Source organism: Orcinus orca, chromosome 10 (assembly GCF_937001465.1).
Source record: "Orcinus orca chromosome 10, mOrcOrc1.1, whole genome shotgun sequence".
Lineage (NCBI taxonomy): Eukaryota > Metazoa > Chordata > Mammalia > Artiodactyla > Delphinidae > Orcinus > Orcinus orca.
Genome location: NC_064568.1, coordinates 19,552,501 through 19,571,631, shown reverse-complemented (window position 1 = coordinate 19,571,631; position 19,131 = coordinate 19,552,501). Strand labels below are relative to the sequence as shown.

The window sequence follows — 19,131 nt, the reverse complement described above, 5'->3', positions numbered from 1 at the left end:
AATCAAACACGACTGTAGCCTGCGAGGGAAGAAAGAACAAAAAGCGGTAAACTCCAAACACAGGGTGCTTCGCCTCGCGGAATCATCTGAAGGCTGAACCAACAAGTTAATGAAATGTCAACCTTGTCAACGGTGATCGAAGTTTCTTAACTTTTAAACTCCGGCTGGATGATCACATGCTGGTCTCGAGGAGAGACCATCTTTGGGGAGGAAGGTCACGAGGGAGTGATAAGATGCGGCAGGGGGAAGGTTTCAAGATAGGCTCTGCGTTCAAACCAGACCTGCTCTTTTCATTAAGGTCTCTCTCTGCAAAAACTGGACCCCCTACGCCCCCCACCACACACACAAAAATTAATTACAGACGTAGAACAGCAGAGCAAACCGGGAACGGTGAGGGGTGTGCGGCAATCTTGCAAGATTCACCTGAACTGTAAACTATTAAAACTTAATAATAGAATCATCAATTAGAAATGAAAGCACGTGTGCTTCGTGTTTTTGACTGTAGCTCAGGTTGGGAGAGAGAATTTTTTTCTTCCGGGGCCTGGAGCAGGAAGGGATGGGGACTCTGGGAGGGTTTCTTTTCCTATTTTTCAGATTGTGTTCATTTTCTATTTAAAAAGAAGTTGCTATGTTTAGAAAAGTTAGTAACTCTGATATTTTCTACATGGCAAGTTTCCATCATGTGATGATTTGGGCAAAGATAATCTCTTTGAAACGCCGGCCAAAAGCTTAAATTCTTATGTCACTTAAGATTGCCGTTGGGCTTTATTTTTTTAGTTTCTATGCACTCTCAACCGTCAGCTTTTCTCCCAGGTCAGTTCCAGGGGTGACTATCCTAGAAATCTTACCCATCCGAACAACTGGAACCAGCCCAGCTGCCCGGGACTCTGCCGAGCCCCTTTTCGAAAGATTTATCTTTCGTTTTTAAACAGTAACCTCCTCTCTCTCTTTTAAAGACGGTGAGTCACTCCCATTTTTTTAAAAATCAACAAACGGCTGAGGTAAACCCCAGACAGAAACAGACTTGTTGCAAGCATTCCCATAAGGACTCATCTGGATTTTTGTTTGTGCTCTTGCCTCGCTTCAGAACAGATGCTGAGAACAAAAGGCCAACCTGAAACCCAGACACCGAGGGACCCAGCCGCTCAGTATGGACTTTGGGGCTCACTCGCTTTTCTGCTGTTGGTTCGACTGGCCTGAGCAGGTGAATCCTAGACACGAATCCCTCGCGTTCAGAGGTGGCCTTTTCTGAGGCTGGAGGGACGGGAAAGATGTTACCAGATCGTGGCAGGGGGTTGGGGGGTGGCCTTGGGGAGAGCTCTCTCTGCCTGGTCCTGCTACTGCCTTAGATCTGGGCCCTGGCGCAGGGCAGTGACTGAGAAGGTGGTCGTCAGGATGAACCTCGGGGTGGGGGACTTCGCGAGAAACAGTATAGAAACATCCCTTGTGTGTGTGTGTGGTGCTTGCGAATCTCTCTTTATGACGGCATCAAATTATTCCCCCAACTCAACAGCCAGGCTGCGGCGAGCAGCCCACAAAATCAGCCACTTCATTGAGAGACCCCCCCCCCTTTTGCGGAGCGGGGGGCTTGGGGCGAGGGAACACACGGACGGACACACTCTCTCTCTCTCCCTCTCTCTCTCTCTCTGTTTTTATTAGTAGCTAAAAATGATTTCCAAACAGTCCTAACTGCTACGGTTGGAGGAAACGAGAATGCGTGCAAAGGAAAATCTAATACTGCCTTTCGCCTCAAATAGCCAAGTTCTTGTGTTTTACAACATGTCCATAAAGGAGATAGTACCTACACTGTAATTACTTGCCCACCAAATCTGAAGGGATGTGGTTTCTCCAGCGCCGGGAGCTGTTCTCCGGTGGGTGGGAGGAATACCCTAAAGCAAAGCCTACCTCTTACGTTCTCAGGATTATAGAATATGACCTACGGTATTTTCCTGACCTTATGATAGTGAAAAAGTCTTTTTCAAAAATCCTTAACAACTTAATAAAGTATTATTACAGACATGCTTCTTGGTGCTGGTTGTTATTATTTCATCCTCTGAGTGAGGCCTCCCTCCAAGGACAAGCATTCACCCCCAAGCAATCCATTTTGGTGTTTACCTTGAGAACATGAACTGGTACCGAGTGTGGAACAAAAGAATATCATTCTCATGAGGACAGTTTACGATCGCCTGATTTTTTGCTTGTGCTTCTCTGAACACGGAAAAGAGACGAATCTTTTAAATCGCCAACGTACAATACACTTGGGCCATTCTGTACGTATGTCAAGCCCGCCTTTGCCCACTGTATGTCCCCCATTGCTAGAATGTACAGCTCTGTTCTGGTAAACTTTTCCAAGCAGGGGCCAGCCTTAATAAAATTAAAAGCTTCTAAGTAAAATTATGACAAACGAAAAGCTTATTTCAGCCGCTGTTGGCCATTCCTTTCTCCCCTCCACTCTGATCATCTTCACACACTTTCCCAGTTCCCTTCCTCAGAGACACAGACACACGTACCTACTCTTAACCCGAGAAAAGAGTCACGAAACTCGCTTCTTTCCACTTCTTCCTATTCATCTTTTAGGTTTCACCTTAGATGTCACCTGTCCCAGAAGTCTTTCCTCAACCCCCACCGTCTAGGGCAGCGGTCCACACACTCCCCGACAGCACAGCTCATGCCAGGGAGAGCCTGGGAGTGTGTCTTTGGTAGTTGGTCCCACGAGACCCCAAACACCTCGATGGCAGGGATGGTTCTGTCTGGTTTAACTACCCTATGTCTTCCTGTGGCACATCCAGTAAATATTCGTTGACGCAATAATTCGATTTTAAATTCAGGAATTCTCTTCACGAAAACAGCGTGCACTGCAGTTTGAGTCCTGGGTATAATTACGAAAGGAAAGGTTTTTATCGGTTTAAAAGATTTTCAAGCAAGCAGGAGGAGATGTTATCGGAGGCACGTGTGGAACAGGACCGCCGTAAACCCCTATTCAGGTCCTCTCCACGCTTTCCAGTGGGAGTCGCGCTCAGACCCACGCCTAAAAACTTGGGATTCTCCCGAGATGAGCACAGCCTCTGATTAGCCAAATGGGAACAGGAGTTCCACAACAGCGTCCAGCGAACACGTCTACGGGCTGCTGTCAGAACAATCCAAGAAGGTTTTGGCAGTGAGATGGGAACGGGTTGGATGACTGGACACAGCAAATGACACTTACCACCCAAATGGCATTTAGTGAAAAGCAATGTTTACAGCAAAGCATTCTATCACTTAGTGACTAAGGATTTTAAAATAAACACCGAGTTCCTTTTTAAACAGAAATGGAAAAAAGAAAAAAAAAAAAAAACACTCCACAAACTTCCTGGCAAGAGTCTAACGTGAGAGTCCCCATCTAAGGTTAGATCTGAATCCCAGGGACTGCTTCCTTCAAATCAGAGAGTCTAGAACGATAGGCATCTGAACATACACCGTGCGTTCTACTATTTCAGGTGGAATAAATCAATTACAAGCAAAAGGGAGTCTTCTGCACCTTAGAACCGATCATCAGATAACTCTGTATCCCTGAAGTTGAAAGCATCAAGGGTTTGCTCTACGTCTGTCCACCCCTCTCCTTTTTTGGGGCAAAGAAGTAAAAATGTATGCAAAACACTACACGTCTACCTTCTATAATTAATTTCCCAATGCCTCACCTATACATATTTTAATAATTCCCGATTTATAAGATGGTATCTATAATAAAATTTTCTATTTTCCAATGAATGAAAAGAAGGCAGGTTCTCTCTGGCAACAGAGTGTCACACAATATAGGCTTGTCAGGCACCAATTTTTACTTCTTACATGTAAGTTACAGGATAAGGAATTTATAATGCTGCCTGTGAAGGGAACCACTTTTCATACACAAATGTGATCTTTTTTTTTTTTTTCCAAAGGGTAATACAACAGTCCATTTACATAAACTAATCCAAACAATCTATGTATTTGACAATGGCAAACCTCACACAGACGGCCTATTGTTGGTTTACATCTTGGAGTTCTTTATATTGGCTTGTAGCACGGCTCTAACTGTCAAAGGTTTGACTTGGACTCCAAATAAATGGTTATAGAAGTGCTGTGCAGCGATATTGGACTTCTTTGCAAAAGAAAACCTGCTGCGTATGAATTCAAAAGCTATTAATTTTTCAGTCAAAAATATTCGTGCCTATTTCTTTTAATAAAGAAATACTGTGCTGAGCTACTAAGAGATAATGTTGACTAGTGGTAGAGAATTTTCAACAGAGCAGTTAAAAATACATTTAGTAGGAGGTCCCCCTTCGAAGTTATAATTTTCTAGCGTGTAAAACATTTTTTTAAATACTAATCAAGACAAACCTTCCTGCCCTGTGCATTTCCCCCAGGACCGCACTTTCCTGTTTATTGGCTGCCTAACACGGGTCCTCATGGAGATTCCCAAGGGTCCCTTTTGTGGCCTATGGAGGCCTATGTATATGGCGCTCCCTGCCGGCATCCAGCACCATCGCTCGCTGAGTGCCCCGCGGGGTTTTGCAATTCCTTTTCTGCTTTTATCCCTCCTCCTCCCAAGGAGCCTCATGATCCCAAATGAGTATATTCCTAGAGTGCGGAGTCCAAACATTATTCTAGTTCTCATAGTTAATATCTAACCTCATATCATTGGTTTTAATCCACGGAGGAAGGAGAAGATAATCACACTCTCTCCCTTGTTGCTAGGTTTAGAGATGCAAACCCTTCAACCTGGGGAAAACCATTTCCCTAACCAACGACAACCATCTGAAGACTTCCAGAGAGTTTCAAGCTCCCTATACCCGCTGGAGAACTCAGTGGAGTCATGCCAGGATCTTACCAATTTGCTCACCTGGGTTCATAGTATTCCCAGGACCCTCCTTAAAAGAAGGGGTTGACAGGAATAGCACGGAGAACACAGCTGACTACTGACTCCACGATACTGAATGGCCTCCCCCTGTCCCCCTTTCTCTTGGGTAGCCTACACATTGGGTCCTACAGCCGTTTACTGCAAAATACATGGAAACCAAGGGCTCTTCCCTAGTAAAAATGGATGTGCAAAGTGTTTAATGATTTTATGTCCTATATCTCAGTAATGTGTTCTGTTTCAGACATTAATTTTGTCTGCCAACTGCATCTTGGCAGGCTACCATATTTGCTGGGTTAATAGTCTGACTCCGTTTTATTTCTATCACCATAAATCATACATGTATGGGTGTATGTTTGCTTTATTTATAGGAAAAAATCAGTCAAAACAGATAAACCAATACTTTGCCATTACGCCGCATCACTGCATATTGATTAAAATTGCTGGTACTAACTATAGATTGTCAACGCTCAATTAATTTTCACACAGTGACTCCAAGCAAAATCAAATAAAGGCAGTGTACCCTTAAATTTTACAAATCTTAAAAATCAAGAAGCAAAGCACTCTCTCCATTGTGAATAATCAGTTGAAGCTACTAGATTTTGAGAACTGTAAGTGTACAAGAAACACAACTGTGAAAGCGATCAATTTGCAACAAGTAAGGAGGCCTAAGACAGGATTTGGGGTTCAGCTACCACACTTCCACTTTGATATTAACTGTCTGTGCTTGGTGACACTCTTGAACGTCAAATAAAAGGGAACAAGGCAAGAAGTAAGAGATTGCTAAAAGTGAAATGTAATTTCAGGGTACCATGTTGGGTCTCCTCACCGCGAAGGAGTAATTTTCGCTTCAAACTCTTTAGTGACCGTTAGATGTTCTCCGTAATTATAGCCTCTGACTATTCCGACAGTGTGTTTCCTCTTTCTTTCCTTTCTTGCAGTTAGACTGGACTGGACTATCCCTCACTCCTTTTCTCACACCCACTGCCTCTTGGCTAAACCATGCTGACATGCCTTTTTCCTCTGCTTTCCTGGTGTGGCTGTGTTCTCTCTGTGTTTCCACCATTGAGAAACCAGAAAGATTGCTTTCTGTTCTGTTTTGTTTTTTCCCTTCTAGTGAGCTCTCGTAATATGTTTTAGTACCTTGGTGTAGCATCAATCATCTGTCCCAAAGAAGAGCTGATGGTGGGGCCTCGTGGCTAACGACTGTGCCTGAATCATCCCATATCTGTCTCCCTAAATGCCCAGCACACTGCCCTCTTCATAAAAGGTAATCAGAACCAGATGGAGCTTAAGTCTTACTACTCAAAGCTGCCAGACTAGGCGATCCTCCGTCCTTGGGGTAGGGAAGCGGAGAAGCAACACTGTAGGGTTCCCCACGGGCGTCATTCAGTACTTACGGGCTGAGGGGCAGTTTTGGGTTCCGTAGACTTCACGTGCAGGTGGGTCATCATGGCTTGCAGGCGCTCTTTGTCTTTTGCAAGCTGGTAGGGAGAAGACGCTTTGTTATTTCTTTGAATGCAGATGCAGTACTCCTTTAACATCCCAAACGATACACATTCCAAATTACGCTATGGCCCCCTGGCACACGACAAAATGTGCATCACTGCTGAATCGTTTTGAAATCTGTACGACCACTGCCAGGCTCCGAGTTACTAGAGGTGTTAGTGTGCGATTTCTCCACACAAGATGCGTGAGCCTTTAACTGGGAAGTCCTAGACCTGCTGGCACCAAGGAGTCCCGTGGAACACAGACAGCTACGAGACAAAACCGTGAATCACGCCTGTTCACCAACCTGACTCATGAGGAAGCCAAAGGAGAATAAGCTAGGGAGCTAAAAACTCGTAAATGCATCCGTTGGGGTTGTGGAGAAACTCCTAGGCACACAGATGCACTTACGCAAAATTAACTCCATCTTTCTTCACACGTAGGCACAGGTGAAGACAGTACTGGCCAGCAACTTTGGCAAGGCAGGCAGAGAGCCCCCATTTTCAAGTGAATGCAGAAAAAGCTTACTCGTTTCACGGACTCAGTATGTGAGTACCTACTATGTGCTAGTCTCATCGTACCAAAACTTCAAGTCTCCTCATTCTATCAAACGTTATCTTCTGAAGGCACATGAGTTTCTAATTGGATGTATGCAGTAGGCACTCAGACACTACTTATTACATGCTGCCTTCTTTATGCTTGCCGTGGACTCTTTCATACACAATGGTATCTTTGATAGTTCAAGATCGTTGAGCATAGGGGACATATGACAATTATGTCTGTAAAAGAAGTGGGAAATGTATCCCCCCCCAAAGGTACAGATATTAAGAGAACAGCTGTAGAATTCTGGGGAAATGTAGAAGAGATTAATACCAGAGAGAGAAAGGGGGGGGGGGAGGAAGGGAGGGAGGGAGGAGAGGAGAGGAGGAAGAGGGAGAGGGAGAGAAAGAAAAAAAAAAAAATCTTAATTCAGTACTTTTAAAGACTGTTTGTCCAAAATAATGCCTTAAAGTTGGAGAGAGACGCATTCCATCAATGTCACGTAATTAACATTAAATCTTTTAAATAACAATTAATTTTTTAAGTCTAAAATTATCTGCCCCCACCCCCAATCAAGTAAGACTCACAATTTTTAAAGCAAAGTGTGTTTTAAGGGAGGGGTATGTTTCAGGAATTGGGACAAGGCAGAGAAAAGGGAAAGGGTACAAAAACAAGAAAGAAAAAGCTTTCAGCTTATCCTAACTGGATGACTCAGTCTCAAGCCATATCACATTTGATTTTTTTTTTTTTTTTATTCCCTTGTGGTTCAGGGAGGAATAAATTAAGAAGAAAGAAAGAAAGAAAGAAAGAAAAAAGCCTTCTAGTGTTGGCATTTATCTTTCAACAAACAGGAAATGAAAATGATACCATATTAGGAGCCACTTTATGTTATTCACCCTCTGTTCTTTAGTCAGTTATTGAACAGCCAAACTAAAAGATGCTCTGAACACATAATGCTAAAGGAATTTAGTTTTCCAAGTGGCTCAGTTAGAACAATTAAAATGTGAGCAATGGCATTTTTCTAGTTATTTGTTTTTTTATGTAAGTGTCCTAAGTTTTTCGACGTTACAACTAAAACATTCTTAGATTAAGAAACATGTTTTGTTTTAAAATTACTGTGGAGCAGAAGGAATGGAGGCATATATGTCGTTCTTTTTAAAAACAAGAAGTGGGCTTCCCTGGTGGCAAAGTGGTTGAGAGTCCGCCCGCCAATGCAGGGGACATGGGTTCGTGGCCCGGTCTGGGAGGATCCCACGTGCCGCGGAGCGGCTGGGCCCGTGAGCCATGGCCGCTGTGCCTGCGCGTCCGGAGCCTGTGCTCCGCAACGGGAGAGGCCGCGGCAGTGAGAAGCCCGCGTACCGCAAACACCAAAACAAACGAACAAACAAACAAAAAACAAGAGGTGGTCTGTTGTACTGAACGTTACAAATTAAAGGGTGGGAGGTGATATTTACTGAAGAGTCTGATGAATATTAATCGTGACTTAATTTGGGGGTGAACACCGTTGATGGAGCAATTACAAAGACCAAGTAGAGGGAAATCCAAATTCCCAGCACCAAAAGAAACCATCACCTCTCTCTTCCTTCCAGATGTCTACCAGGCTGACCTTTTACTGATCGAAGGTGGTAATACCACGTGGCAAACACATACCTAGAATTTGTATACCCAGCCACCTCCATAACCCTGGTGGTTTACTGCCGTAGGGAATCTTTTCTTATTTTCCCGTGTGAATATTACTTAGAATTCATCGTCCATGTTGAGAATTATCCAGGTTCCTTATTTTGCCTCAACCTCAAGCCTACCATCCTAGTTCTGCTTTACTGTGGAAAGGTGGGCAAGGTTACAGGAAGAGGCAAAAATCCAAGTTTTTGTTGCTGTTTATATGAGTGTAAACTAGCATGTCCTATATATTCTTGGAAGGGTTTTGGATTTTTATCATCAACAACAGCTCTAACTCTACCACAAACTGTTGTAACAATTGAAGGAAAAAATCCGCCAAACTCACCTTTGGGGTTTTTTTTAATGCAAAACGGCTAACAATTCACACCTAGTGAAACCACCTCCTCTGTCTCAAGTGCCTGTCTTGCATTTACAATACTCACTGGTGCTTCGAAAAGCCCGCAGATTCTTTAGCACTTTTTATGCCATCATTCCATGAGCTCACCATCCCCATCGATTTTCATGGCATCCCTTCATTATTATAATATGGGAATACAAACATTTAATATTAGCAAATATATTCCAGCGTTCCCTCTACTGAATCCCATGACAAGCAAAGAAAAGGAAGATGGGAAATTCAGTCCGAAGGTCAACTAAAGATGCAGCTGACAAATTTACCCGTCTTTTTATGTTGTGAGATCAAGAGAGAATTACCCTCTCAAAGCTTTCCCGGTGGGCACAGGAGTACCACCTAGCATAAAAGGAATGACAACAGGACACACGTTAAGGGGAGCTGCTTGTGCAGTGTTTGTTTACATTAGCACGCTTGTGCCCCCGTTCTGCAGAATGACAGCAGAGTCAAAAATGGGCTAAAAAAGGACGTGGACCCAACAAGCAGACTTCGATGGATCTGAATCCGGGCTCTGCGACTCTGAGCACATTATGTAACCTTTTCAAGTACTTTGCTTCTCCTTCTAAATACGGAATAATAATCTCTGAACTTCCAAGAGTTGTTTTGAGGATTAAATAAATTCTTGCACATAACAAGCTTAGCATAGAGCCTAGCGCTTCGAGAATGCTCAAAAAAACCTAATTCCTTCTCTCTCCTTGTTTTTTTTTTTTTAATAGGAAAGTTAAATCAGTCAAGTCTATCGACTCCTACTGGCTGAGTATATGTTAGGAATCTGGATCAACATAACGGGTTCCATGGAGTTTGCAGCTGGGCTAACTGGGGAGAGAATTTTGATGTTTTAAAGAAGGGAACCAGAAGCGCGGGAAAGATAAGCCCATTTCTCATGGATTTACTTCCTTGCTTCTCACTGTTATCTGTCCCTCATCCTAAGCAAACGCTTTTTCTCCCCTCGGCTGATATAGGTCATCCCCTTTTCTATTACCCATGGCCTCAAGTTAGGCTTTAGATAGTCCACACTGGGCAAGACCGTAACGGGGGTCTTGCTCCAGACTTGCTGATAACTGCCGAAGGCTAGGGGCCCCGTGCCCCACCTTCAAAGATAAAAACTAAGGGAGATTACGTTCGTCCTTTCAGCAGAGAAAAGGGAACATGGTTTGGGGTTCACTGAACACAATCATTCTCTACACTGTCAGGAGGACTACTCATTTTAAGCCCAATGTGGCGGTTCTCACTTGTGAGAAAGAAGTCTTGAAATAAGCGAAGGATTTGGGATGTGGGAAAAAATGCTGGAATTACTGAGGATGGAGAGAAGAAGGGGCCCGGCCACTCATTCGATTTCACAGAAGCCCAGACGGCTGTGGCTAGGTCAAGTCTTCTGGTCCTCGTGTCGTGTTTTACAGCTGGGGAAACTGAGGCTCACAGGGAGAACTTAACCCGAGGTCGTGGAGCTGGGAAGGCGCAACGCTAAGGCTAGAATCCCGGTGACAGGATGCTTGGTCTGAACTTCCTACACCACTGTGATCCCAGACATCACCTGGGACACTGCCTGGGAACCCAGATCTCTGCCTCTCTCCCTGCCTCCATGCTGCCCTCCGTAGGCAGAACCGCAGGCAGTGGGGGCAGGGTGGAATGTGCAGTGTTACCCAGGTTATGAGGCGGCGAGTCCGGATTAGTGCAGTGGTGATCCCCAGATTCACGGGGATCTGACCTAATCTTGCTGAGCCCAGTCCTCCAGGAGACAGACGAGGGAGTAGGTGCTTCTAAGAAAGACCCCAAGGGTCCAAGTCTAACGAGGTACGTTGGGAAGACACCACTCTCTTCCATGGACTGAGCGTGCCTTACAGGGGGGCGGTCTAGACTTCCTCAGCAGGTTTGCATACAGTGACGGCCCCAACAGAACTGACGGAGGAAGAATGGATCTTGTCACCTGGGGTCTCTTACGGGCGTACGATCCAAAGGAGAAAAACAAGCCAAAAAGAAAAAAGAAAAAAAGAAAAAAAAAGCGGCAACTGGAAGGAGGAGAAATGAAACTCTTCTAACCAAACTGAGTATTTACCAAATAGCTATTTTCCAGCCACTGTCTCTAACTGTGGTCATTCGCAGGCCTTCGCAGCTCGGTCTTGAAGGCCAACTCCAGCTCTCAGGGGGTAGGCAACCTACGGCTCATTTCACCCCAATCGAAGAACTTCCCGACTTGTACTGTATTCTGTCACCATCTTAACATTCCTCACATGTTATTATTAAAGACTCTCTTGACATTTCAAGCAGACGCACACTGATACTCTGTCATAGTCTAGGAATTCTAATGCTCCTGGAGTAAAGCAGGGTTTTAGACTATGAAAAAGCAGCGTCTTGGTCTTCCAAGGGGGGATGTGGAAGTGAGACACGCAGAGACCCTGCGTCTCTCGGCCCCTGGCACGGAGCAGTGGCAACATGAAGGTACGATGCTGTTAGGACTTCTCTTTCCCCAGCACCTCTGAGCTTATTCAGAGAGAGTCACGAGGCTCTAGGAGGCCACCGCTGTGAGGAACTGTCCTGAGAACTGCTTTGAATGGGGTTAGAAAGGTCCAAAGAGGGACCCGTGACAGATAATATACTTGCGAAAGTCCAGGAAGTTGTGATTACAAACAGCCCCGCTGACGGTAGAGGCATCACAGGTGAAGTCCCCAGAGTCACTGGTTTGTGTTAGGCTTACTGTCTCTCCCTCTGCTATTTGCAACTTGTGCACTTTTCTTTCTGCTGACATTTTCTTAGAGCTTACAGTTCCTGGGGTAGATGGATTTGCAAAACTTCAGAATGAGCCCGGTGCCGCTGAGCTCCAGCCCTGGCCCCGCTGCCACGACTGCTGGGGAGAAAGCTCCTCGAGGCAGAGGACAGCGTGGCCTCACCAGCCAAGTTTCAAAACCCTCAGTGTGTAAGGCCTGGGTGTGTGCAGAGAACTTCATGGGGCATAGCAGAGCAAAACCTGGCCACCCCAAAATGTCTCTCTGGCATGCGGATTATTTCGAGCTGAAAAGACTCAAGGCCCAAAAGACTCAGACGCCTTGACCTTCCCCGCAACTGCCTAAAAGAATTCAGAGGGCCTGTCGGAACAGAGCCATCACCAGCAGGATCTGCAAAGAATATGGGCTAGGAGGTAGGGGGTGGGAAACTCGGCAGGGCCCAGAGATCAGAGTCCACTCTGTGTCCCACTGTCTCCGCATGGTCCCACAAACATTTATTTACCAAACATTTACTTTTCCATTGCCCTGTGAGGTGCCTTCCGCCCCTCTGAAGGCCCAGACCCCTACCCCCAACACCCTCTTCTGTCTTTAGCTGAAGATGGTATTTATGGTGAGGGTTCTGGCCATTTTGATAAGTGACTCCGTTTTTCCCTGGGTCACTCCCGTGTATACACGCTGCTACACTTTTGTTTGCTTTTCTTCTGTTACTCTGTCTTCGTGTCAACTGAACTCTGAGGCCAGCCAGAAGAGCCCAGACGGGGATAGGAAAATGTGTCCCTCCCTAACAGGGCCATGACGACCCCTGTGTAAAAAGCCATAGAGCAGCACTGGGCAAGCGAAGGAAGATGGGTTACAAAGGCTGGGCTACAATCCCAGGGCTGGCCCATCACCTGCCATTAGCTTTGGACAAGTTAATCAGATCGTCTATACCTCAGTTTCCTCTTTTGGAAGCTGGGAGGGCACCAGTTACTTCTCTGACTCTCAGAGGACCGTCATTGTTAAGATCACCATCCGTTTCGTAACACCTTCTCAGAGAGTAAGAAGAAATACTCCATTAAACATGCTCATGTTAATCATGTATGAGACACATACTGATTTCCAAAGGTGAGAGTCGCCCTTTGAAACATGACTCTCGGGATGGAGGAAACAGGGTAGAATCTACTCACAGAGGGATTGTGAGGATCCAGTGAAGTTAAGGGTAAATGCACTAGGACATGCCTTGGCAATGCAGTAGGAGCTCGATAAACATCCTTTCAAATGGTTTCCGAGCTCCTTTAGGAAACAGTTACCAGCAGAATATGGGCAATCCACAGATCTCGTCTACAGCCGACGGATCCCAGAGGATTGTGAGGGTAACCAACTCATCCCAGTTTGCCCAGGACTCTTCTGGTTCGGAAACTGAAAACCCCAAGTCCCAGCAATCCCCGAGTCCCAGGTAAGCAAACTGCGATGGCTGGTCACCATCCCATCCTGTTGAACAGAGAGTTGAATTTTAAAAAGAACACAATAGTCTTCCACTTTCCCTCTCCCTCCACTACAACCTAGGCATATTCTCAAGAGGCTCCTTTGGCCTGGAATGTCCTTGCCAGGAGCTCTTTTCCCTGACACCTCCACATTACAGGAAGGAAGAAGCTGCCTTACTTATCTAGATCCAGGGCTTGGAACACACTAGGTGCTTGATGAACAGCGACCGAATGGAGTCACATGACTCACGCATAGAAGGTCTGCACCCCTCCACCCGCACTCCCTGCCGGGGGCCAGGCAGTTCATCCCCATGGGCTGGGTAGCTGCTTCTCCCCTTGGCTGATTTCAGTATTCACTTTCAAGGGTCTCGAGGCTGAGGGCTTGTGGGGAGGCTGTCCTGAGGCGTGTCGCCCGACACATGCTGCGCCCTGGACATGATACACAGGCCGAAGCCCCCAGGCTCCTCTCTTCTTTCCTTCAAAGTCCATCTTCATACACCAGAGAGGTTGAGCTAAGGACTGAGCAAGGTCACACGGTCACGCAACAGATTAAAAAGAATAAACACGGCCAGAGAACTGTATCTATACCACGAACGTCTCAGCTTTCCAAGACAGGCAAGTCCATCAGAAGGCTGTTTTCGCTTGTTGTCTGTTAGACTGGATGCTTTTCCCTTTTTCCAAAACGGAATTCTGACCCAGCCACCGACATACCTTATCCCCAGCTCGATGGCTGAGTGAACCCACATAACTGGATGAATATGGGTTTAAATCTGGGGGACAGCAGGTGCTCAACTCTCACAGAAGCTTCAGGTGCTTCCTTACAAGGCTGGCCATGGCACTGGGGGGATGGGGGGGCGACCCTGACTCTCAATACGTCCCCACTCCCTGTGTCTCTGCCCCTCCGTCCTGTGGGGAGGGAGCCTTACACTCGTGACCCACGTGAGCGCGTGCACACCGACGGCGGGGATTTCCCCTCCACTTCTAACTCATTTCCATTGACTGCCTATCGTCCAGAAGGTGACTCTTGTCAACAGAGAACATCTAACAGGTGGAATCTTAGAATACATCCCCTGACCTCAAAAAGGACATTCCCTGCCCTCGACCCAAATGATTTCTATGGTGTCCGTCTGTCTTCATGTTAGGTGCCTACGTGCACAGTGCAGAATCTCACGTCACTTCTCGGCTTGCTGCTAAGAGTTGGGGTTAATCCCCATCCCGTCCATTGACAAATGTCAAAAAATTACAACTGCCTCTGTAATAATGAAATGCAGTGAGAAACATTCCAAAGGGCTTCAAATGCCCACTAAGATGTCTTTTTGACCACCGTCGCCCCCCACTCCCCGGCCTTCTCTCTCAGTGAGACCAGTAACAGGGTGGAACATGAGAACTGAATTAACCAACCTTTCTCTGTCAACAAGCTCTACATAAGGAGTCCACTGCTAAGAAAACGTGCATTATGTATTTTGATACCTTCCAACAAAAATAAAAACAAGACAGATGCATCTCACTCCCAGTGCTGCATAGATAGGTCTAAGCCAGACTCCATAACCCATCATCTTGATTTCTGCCCGGTCGCTTGGACTCTGCCGTGAGAATCTTAAAGGCTTTTCCTTCCTTTTGGTTCGAGTGCAGTGTTGTACACAGAGCACCATAAAGGGAAACATGGCCAACCACACTATTCTCCAAGGGGAACAATGCTGATTTTTAAAAAATTGCATAAAATTCTTTAGGGAGGTCTGACTGTCGGTAAGAAACGCAAGGGCCTCCTGTTTGGGGTCAGAGTTGAGGTGTCTGGGGTTTAGATCTGGGGGCTGGCAAGAGACACGGGACAGCACTCCAGCGGTTTTCCCTGGCTTTGGTCACGTCTGGGACTGACTCTGTCCTCCCGAATTCTCCAGTGGAATCCTTTCACAATGATTCTCCAGGGTAGACATAACGAGCCTCTGTTGATCTCTACTGTAAGATCCAATTTGAGCTTACTGGGTTTGTTTTTACAGTGGGGGCGCACGTGTGACCTCTCTCCCAGACGTGAACACCAGAGGCCTCAGGACTGCTCTGCAGAGAGAGTCTGGGTGGTGGTGGTCTCATCCTGCTCTACCAGTGATCACCCTTTGGGAACACGCTCAGGCCCTGATTGCTCTTTCCTGTAGTGCAAAGTGGCACAAACGGTTTTCATATTCGAGTTAATAAATGGTAATTGTGTAACAGACTCTGAGATACTTGGAGGTTCAGGTACTTCCTGGACCAGGAAATGCCTTCTTCAAGGGAAACAGAAGCAGCCCTTGGCTCAGTCACATACAAGGCATATGCCCCACATGTCAGTCTGCTGTTGGGAGAACCGAGAGGTGACGGTGGGTGATGCCAACGGGAAACGAGACAGAAAGGCTGCGGAGAGACACAAGAACACCCTTTCCACGTAGCCTAGCTGCTGCACGGACCTGGCTTCCCCAATACCTCGGGTTCTCTGGGCACAAGGATGATTAGTTAAGTCAATTAAAAAGTACACTTCCAGACGTGGGTGCATGAACCGGCAAATGGAAATACAAACATCAGAGAAACAGGAAGCCTCAAATGGGTCTGGCTGTGAGCATAACTGCACTTTGCCCCAAACTCTCCCAAACAGACCGGGTCTGCCACCCAAAGAGTCTCCACCTGATCCTTGATAAGGGCATTGGGCACAGAAAACTGCTGACATGTTCTTGTGCATTTCATCTGATTAAATATCTAATGGGTAAAATCTGTTTGGGTTTGGCCCTTATCTAGCATTGAAAGTCTCTTTGGAGCACGCTTCTGATGTATCCAAGAACGCATTAGTGTCAGCGAACACTACCCAATGAATGAACAGTGCCACTGGAGAGCTATTTATTTATAGTCTACTTTTTTTTTCTAGAGTATAAGAACCAGGAGGGCAGCCCGATCCATTTCACTCATCTCATACTCCTTAGTGGCTCCTACAAGGCTCTTGCCATGTTACAGGCTCCGGGTAATGTTTGCTAAATGCATGAGCAGACAAATGGACGGATGAATGAGTATCCCTCAGCCAGCTCTCCGCGACCCCCAATATCGGCAAGTATAATAACTGCAGGTGAAGCTGCCCTTGGGGGAAACTGACCAATATGGTGACTAGACGGGTTTTCTATACCGAGGCAAAGAAGGACGAAGTACGAAGGGGCGAGCCGACCTTTAGGGAGCCAGGAACCTAAGGGAACAAGTTGCTAATAACGTGATGCAAATTGTTTTCTTCTGCTCCTCTAGATCAGGAATTGCTTGGGAAACTTCTTCTGCAAGGGCCAGCCAGATAGTAAATCTTTTCAGCTTTGCAGACCATCGAGACGCTGTTGGAATTACTCAACTTTTCTGTTGTAGAGCACAAGCAGTCATGGATAATGCGTAAATCAATGGGCATGGCCGTGTTCCAACACAACCTTATACGTGGATGCTGAACCTCGAGCTTCAGATAATTTATTCTTCCTTTGATTCTTACCTCCCCTACCCCAACTACTCGGAGTGTAAAAACCTTTCTCAACCCGTGGGATTCGGCCCAGGGTCTGCAGTTTTCCAAGCCCTGCTCTCGACAAGCACCGTGTCCTCGTTGCAGCAACGCTCTCAAGCTTGGAAGACACTGAACTCTTCAGAATGAGCCCCGCCTTCCTCCATTAAAGCAAACTCGCTGGCAAAAACGTTATAAGGAACATCACCGGTTAACTACCACATAGTAACTTCTGGCCAGGTGATCGTCTTTGATTCCAATCAAAAGTTGAAAAGCCAGCCTTGGGTTTGATGTAGGACTGGAGGATGAAGGGAAATCTATGACTACATGAAATCCACAAATAATCCAAGAGTCATCATATCGGTCTGTACCACTCCCAGGCCACATGCGCCAAAACTCAACATTAAAGCTGCCAGAAGATAACCACCTGACTTACTGATCGTCTAACTCCTTTCCTTCTCCCACCCGCTTCCTGTGGAGGGTGAGGAATAGTGAATAAAAGAGATAGTCAGCTCCTGAGTAGTTAACGGTGGCCCCGCACTCAGATTTGCAGTCTGGAACGCCAACCTAGGTGAACCATTACCTCTGGTAAACAGTTTATTCTAGCTGATCATTAAAAATTTAATTTTGTCAATTAGATACATAAATGCAGGAACTTGGATCACTTTATAAACACCACCACTGAGACATGTAAATTCAGGTAGCCGTAGCCATGGAGTTTGTTTTGTTCAACCCAATGCTTTAAGGGCTTCCTATGCTTCAACCACCAGTGAACTCTGGGGGTGAGATAAATATACTCCTTCTTTCCTTCCCAACAAACGTGCTAAATTTAAACATGTTTCCAAAGGCTTATGTAAGAATTTGGGGATTTTACGATGCGCCCTTTGCCTGTATAAATATCCCACTGTCCTAATAAGTTCATATCTGTAGTCTGAATGGAAAAATATTAACTACTTAAAGAAAATAACTTTTGAGACGTTCTGACTAAAAATAAAATGTGATTTGTCATATAAGATGATAACTAATTAAAAAAAAAATCCTTTCTATCCTGAAAGTCAAAACAAAAAGTTTAAGTGTGTGTTGGCTGATTTTTCTCTGCAACTATTTGAAGCTGTAAATGACTTAACTCAGTAAAATTCCAAATGTAATTATCTTCTGTACTTAGCCTAGGGCTCTCCATATATCTCGGCATTGCTGTCTTGCATACAAAATAGGCCTTTCGATGGCTGGTAACAATATAATGTACAACATTGTTTTAATTTCCCCGAGTCGGCTAACCTCTTGCCTACACTGAACCAGCCAGAGGAAGAAGCCACAGTGAGTCATCAAGCACTCAACAGCATTTTGGAACTCGGCTGCGTAAATGGGGTTTGTAGGGTCAGCCTTTTGCAACTGTACGTCTTAATAATCTCCATTTCTGACCCAATTTTTACTTTTAGAAACAAATTTTCTATTAATTATACCAAGGAGGGAATTACTGTTAAAATATGGTGGGGTTCATCAACAAGTTACATCAGGAAGTAGAACCCACACTTAAAGTGCCCCTCACCCAGATGTGATGCACAGGAACGTTTGCTGAAGTTAATTTTCTGTAGTCATAAAGCACATTCCTCATGGCCCAGTGAATTTCCAAATACAAGACTCTCTCTCTCTCTCTCTCTCCCCCCACCTACACACACACACACACACACACACACACATCTATATATATCTGATATCCACATGATATATATACCTAATGTGTGTTTATATGTACGTGTGGGTGTAAGTGTACATATTTAAAATTTGTGCAGTGAACTCTCAATTGTTCTCAGTGATGGAGAGAAAAAAGGGACAATGAAAAATGAGGCATAAATCCACATATAGTTTCTATTTTAACTCTGGAGAACAGCCTTGCATGTGTGCTGGCTCGCTCAGTCTTGCCCACACACTCACGTGCTCGCTCGCTCGCTCTCTCTCTCCATTCATTCACTCCCCATCTCTCTCCCCAGCTTGTTTTCCTAACTCCGGGTTAATAATATTAGCAACGGAGAGGGCTTAGACCAACAACAGATAACCAGAAAAGTTAAAAGGAGAAGAGAGAAGGGAGGTAAAGCGAGAGAGAGAGATGGAAGAGCTAAAAAGCAGAGGCTGAGGGTTGGCGGCATATACAGGGATGCACAGAACTTTGAAACGTCTGAGCGGCAGTGCCCAAGAATGAACTGGAGCTGAACCTTCCCAAAGAGAAAAGTAAATAAAAGACAATAAAATAAAGTAAGATAAAAGAAAGGACAACAACAGGTTTTGAACCTTCCATTCAATAATGAGTACACAGGAACTCATTACAGAACACTACAGAAATTTGGAAGTGGAGGAATACTGAGGTAATATCAAAAATAAATGTGGTTTTACCTGTAGCTCTAACTGCTGTACAACCTGCATTTGTACTCTACATTGGGCTGTACTTCTATCGTCCAGCGCATGCTCACTGTTGAGATGTCTGC

General features: G+C 45.4%; 1 protein-coding gene across 9 annotated transcripts in view; it reads right to left on the bottom strand.

Annotated features, from left to right (window-relative positions):
• The window catches only part of FOXP1 (forkhead box P1), a 502,464-nt gene that overhangs the window by 26,465 nt on the left and 456,868 nt on the right, over positions 1–19,131 (bottom strand). For all 9 annotated transcript variants that reach the window (XM_049715811.1, XM_033424880.2, XM_049715807.1 and 6 more), the window contains 2 exons: positions 19,040–19,127; positions 6,274–6,357 (listed from right to left, as the gene is read on the bottom strand). In XM_049715811.1, the coding sequence (XP_049571768.1) occupies positions 6,274–6,357; positions 19,040–19,127 (172 nt within the window). The remainder of the gene's footprint in view (positions 1–6,273; positions 6,358–19,039; positions 19,128–19,131) is intronic.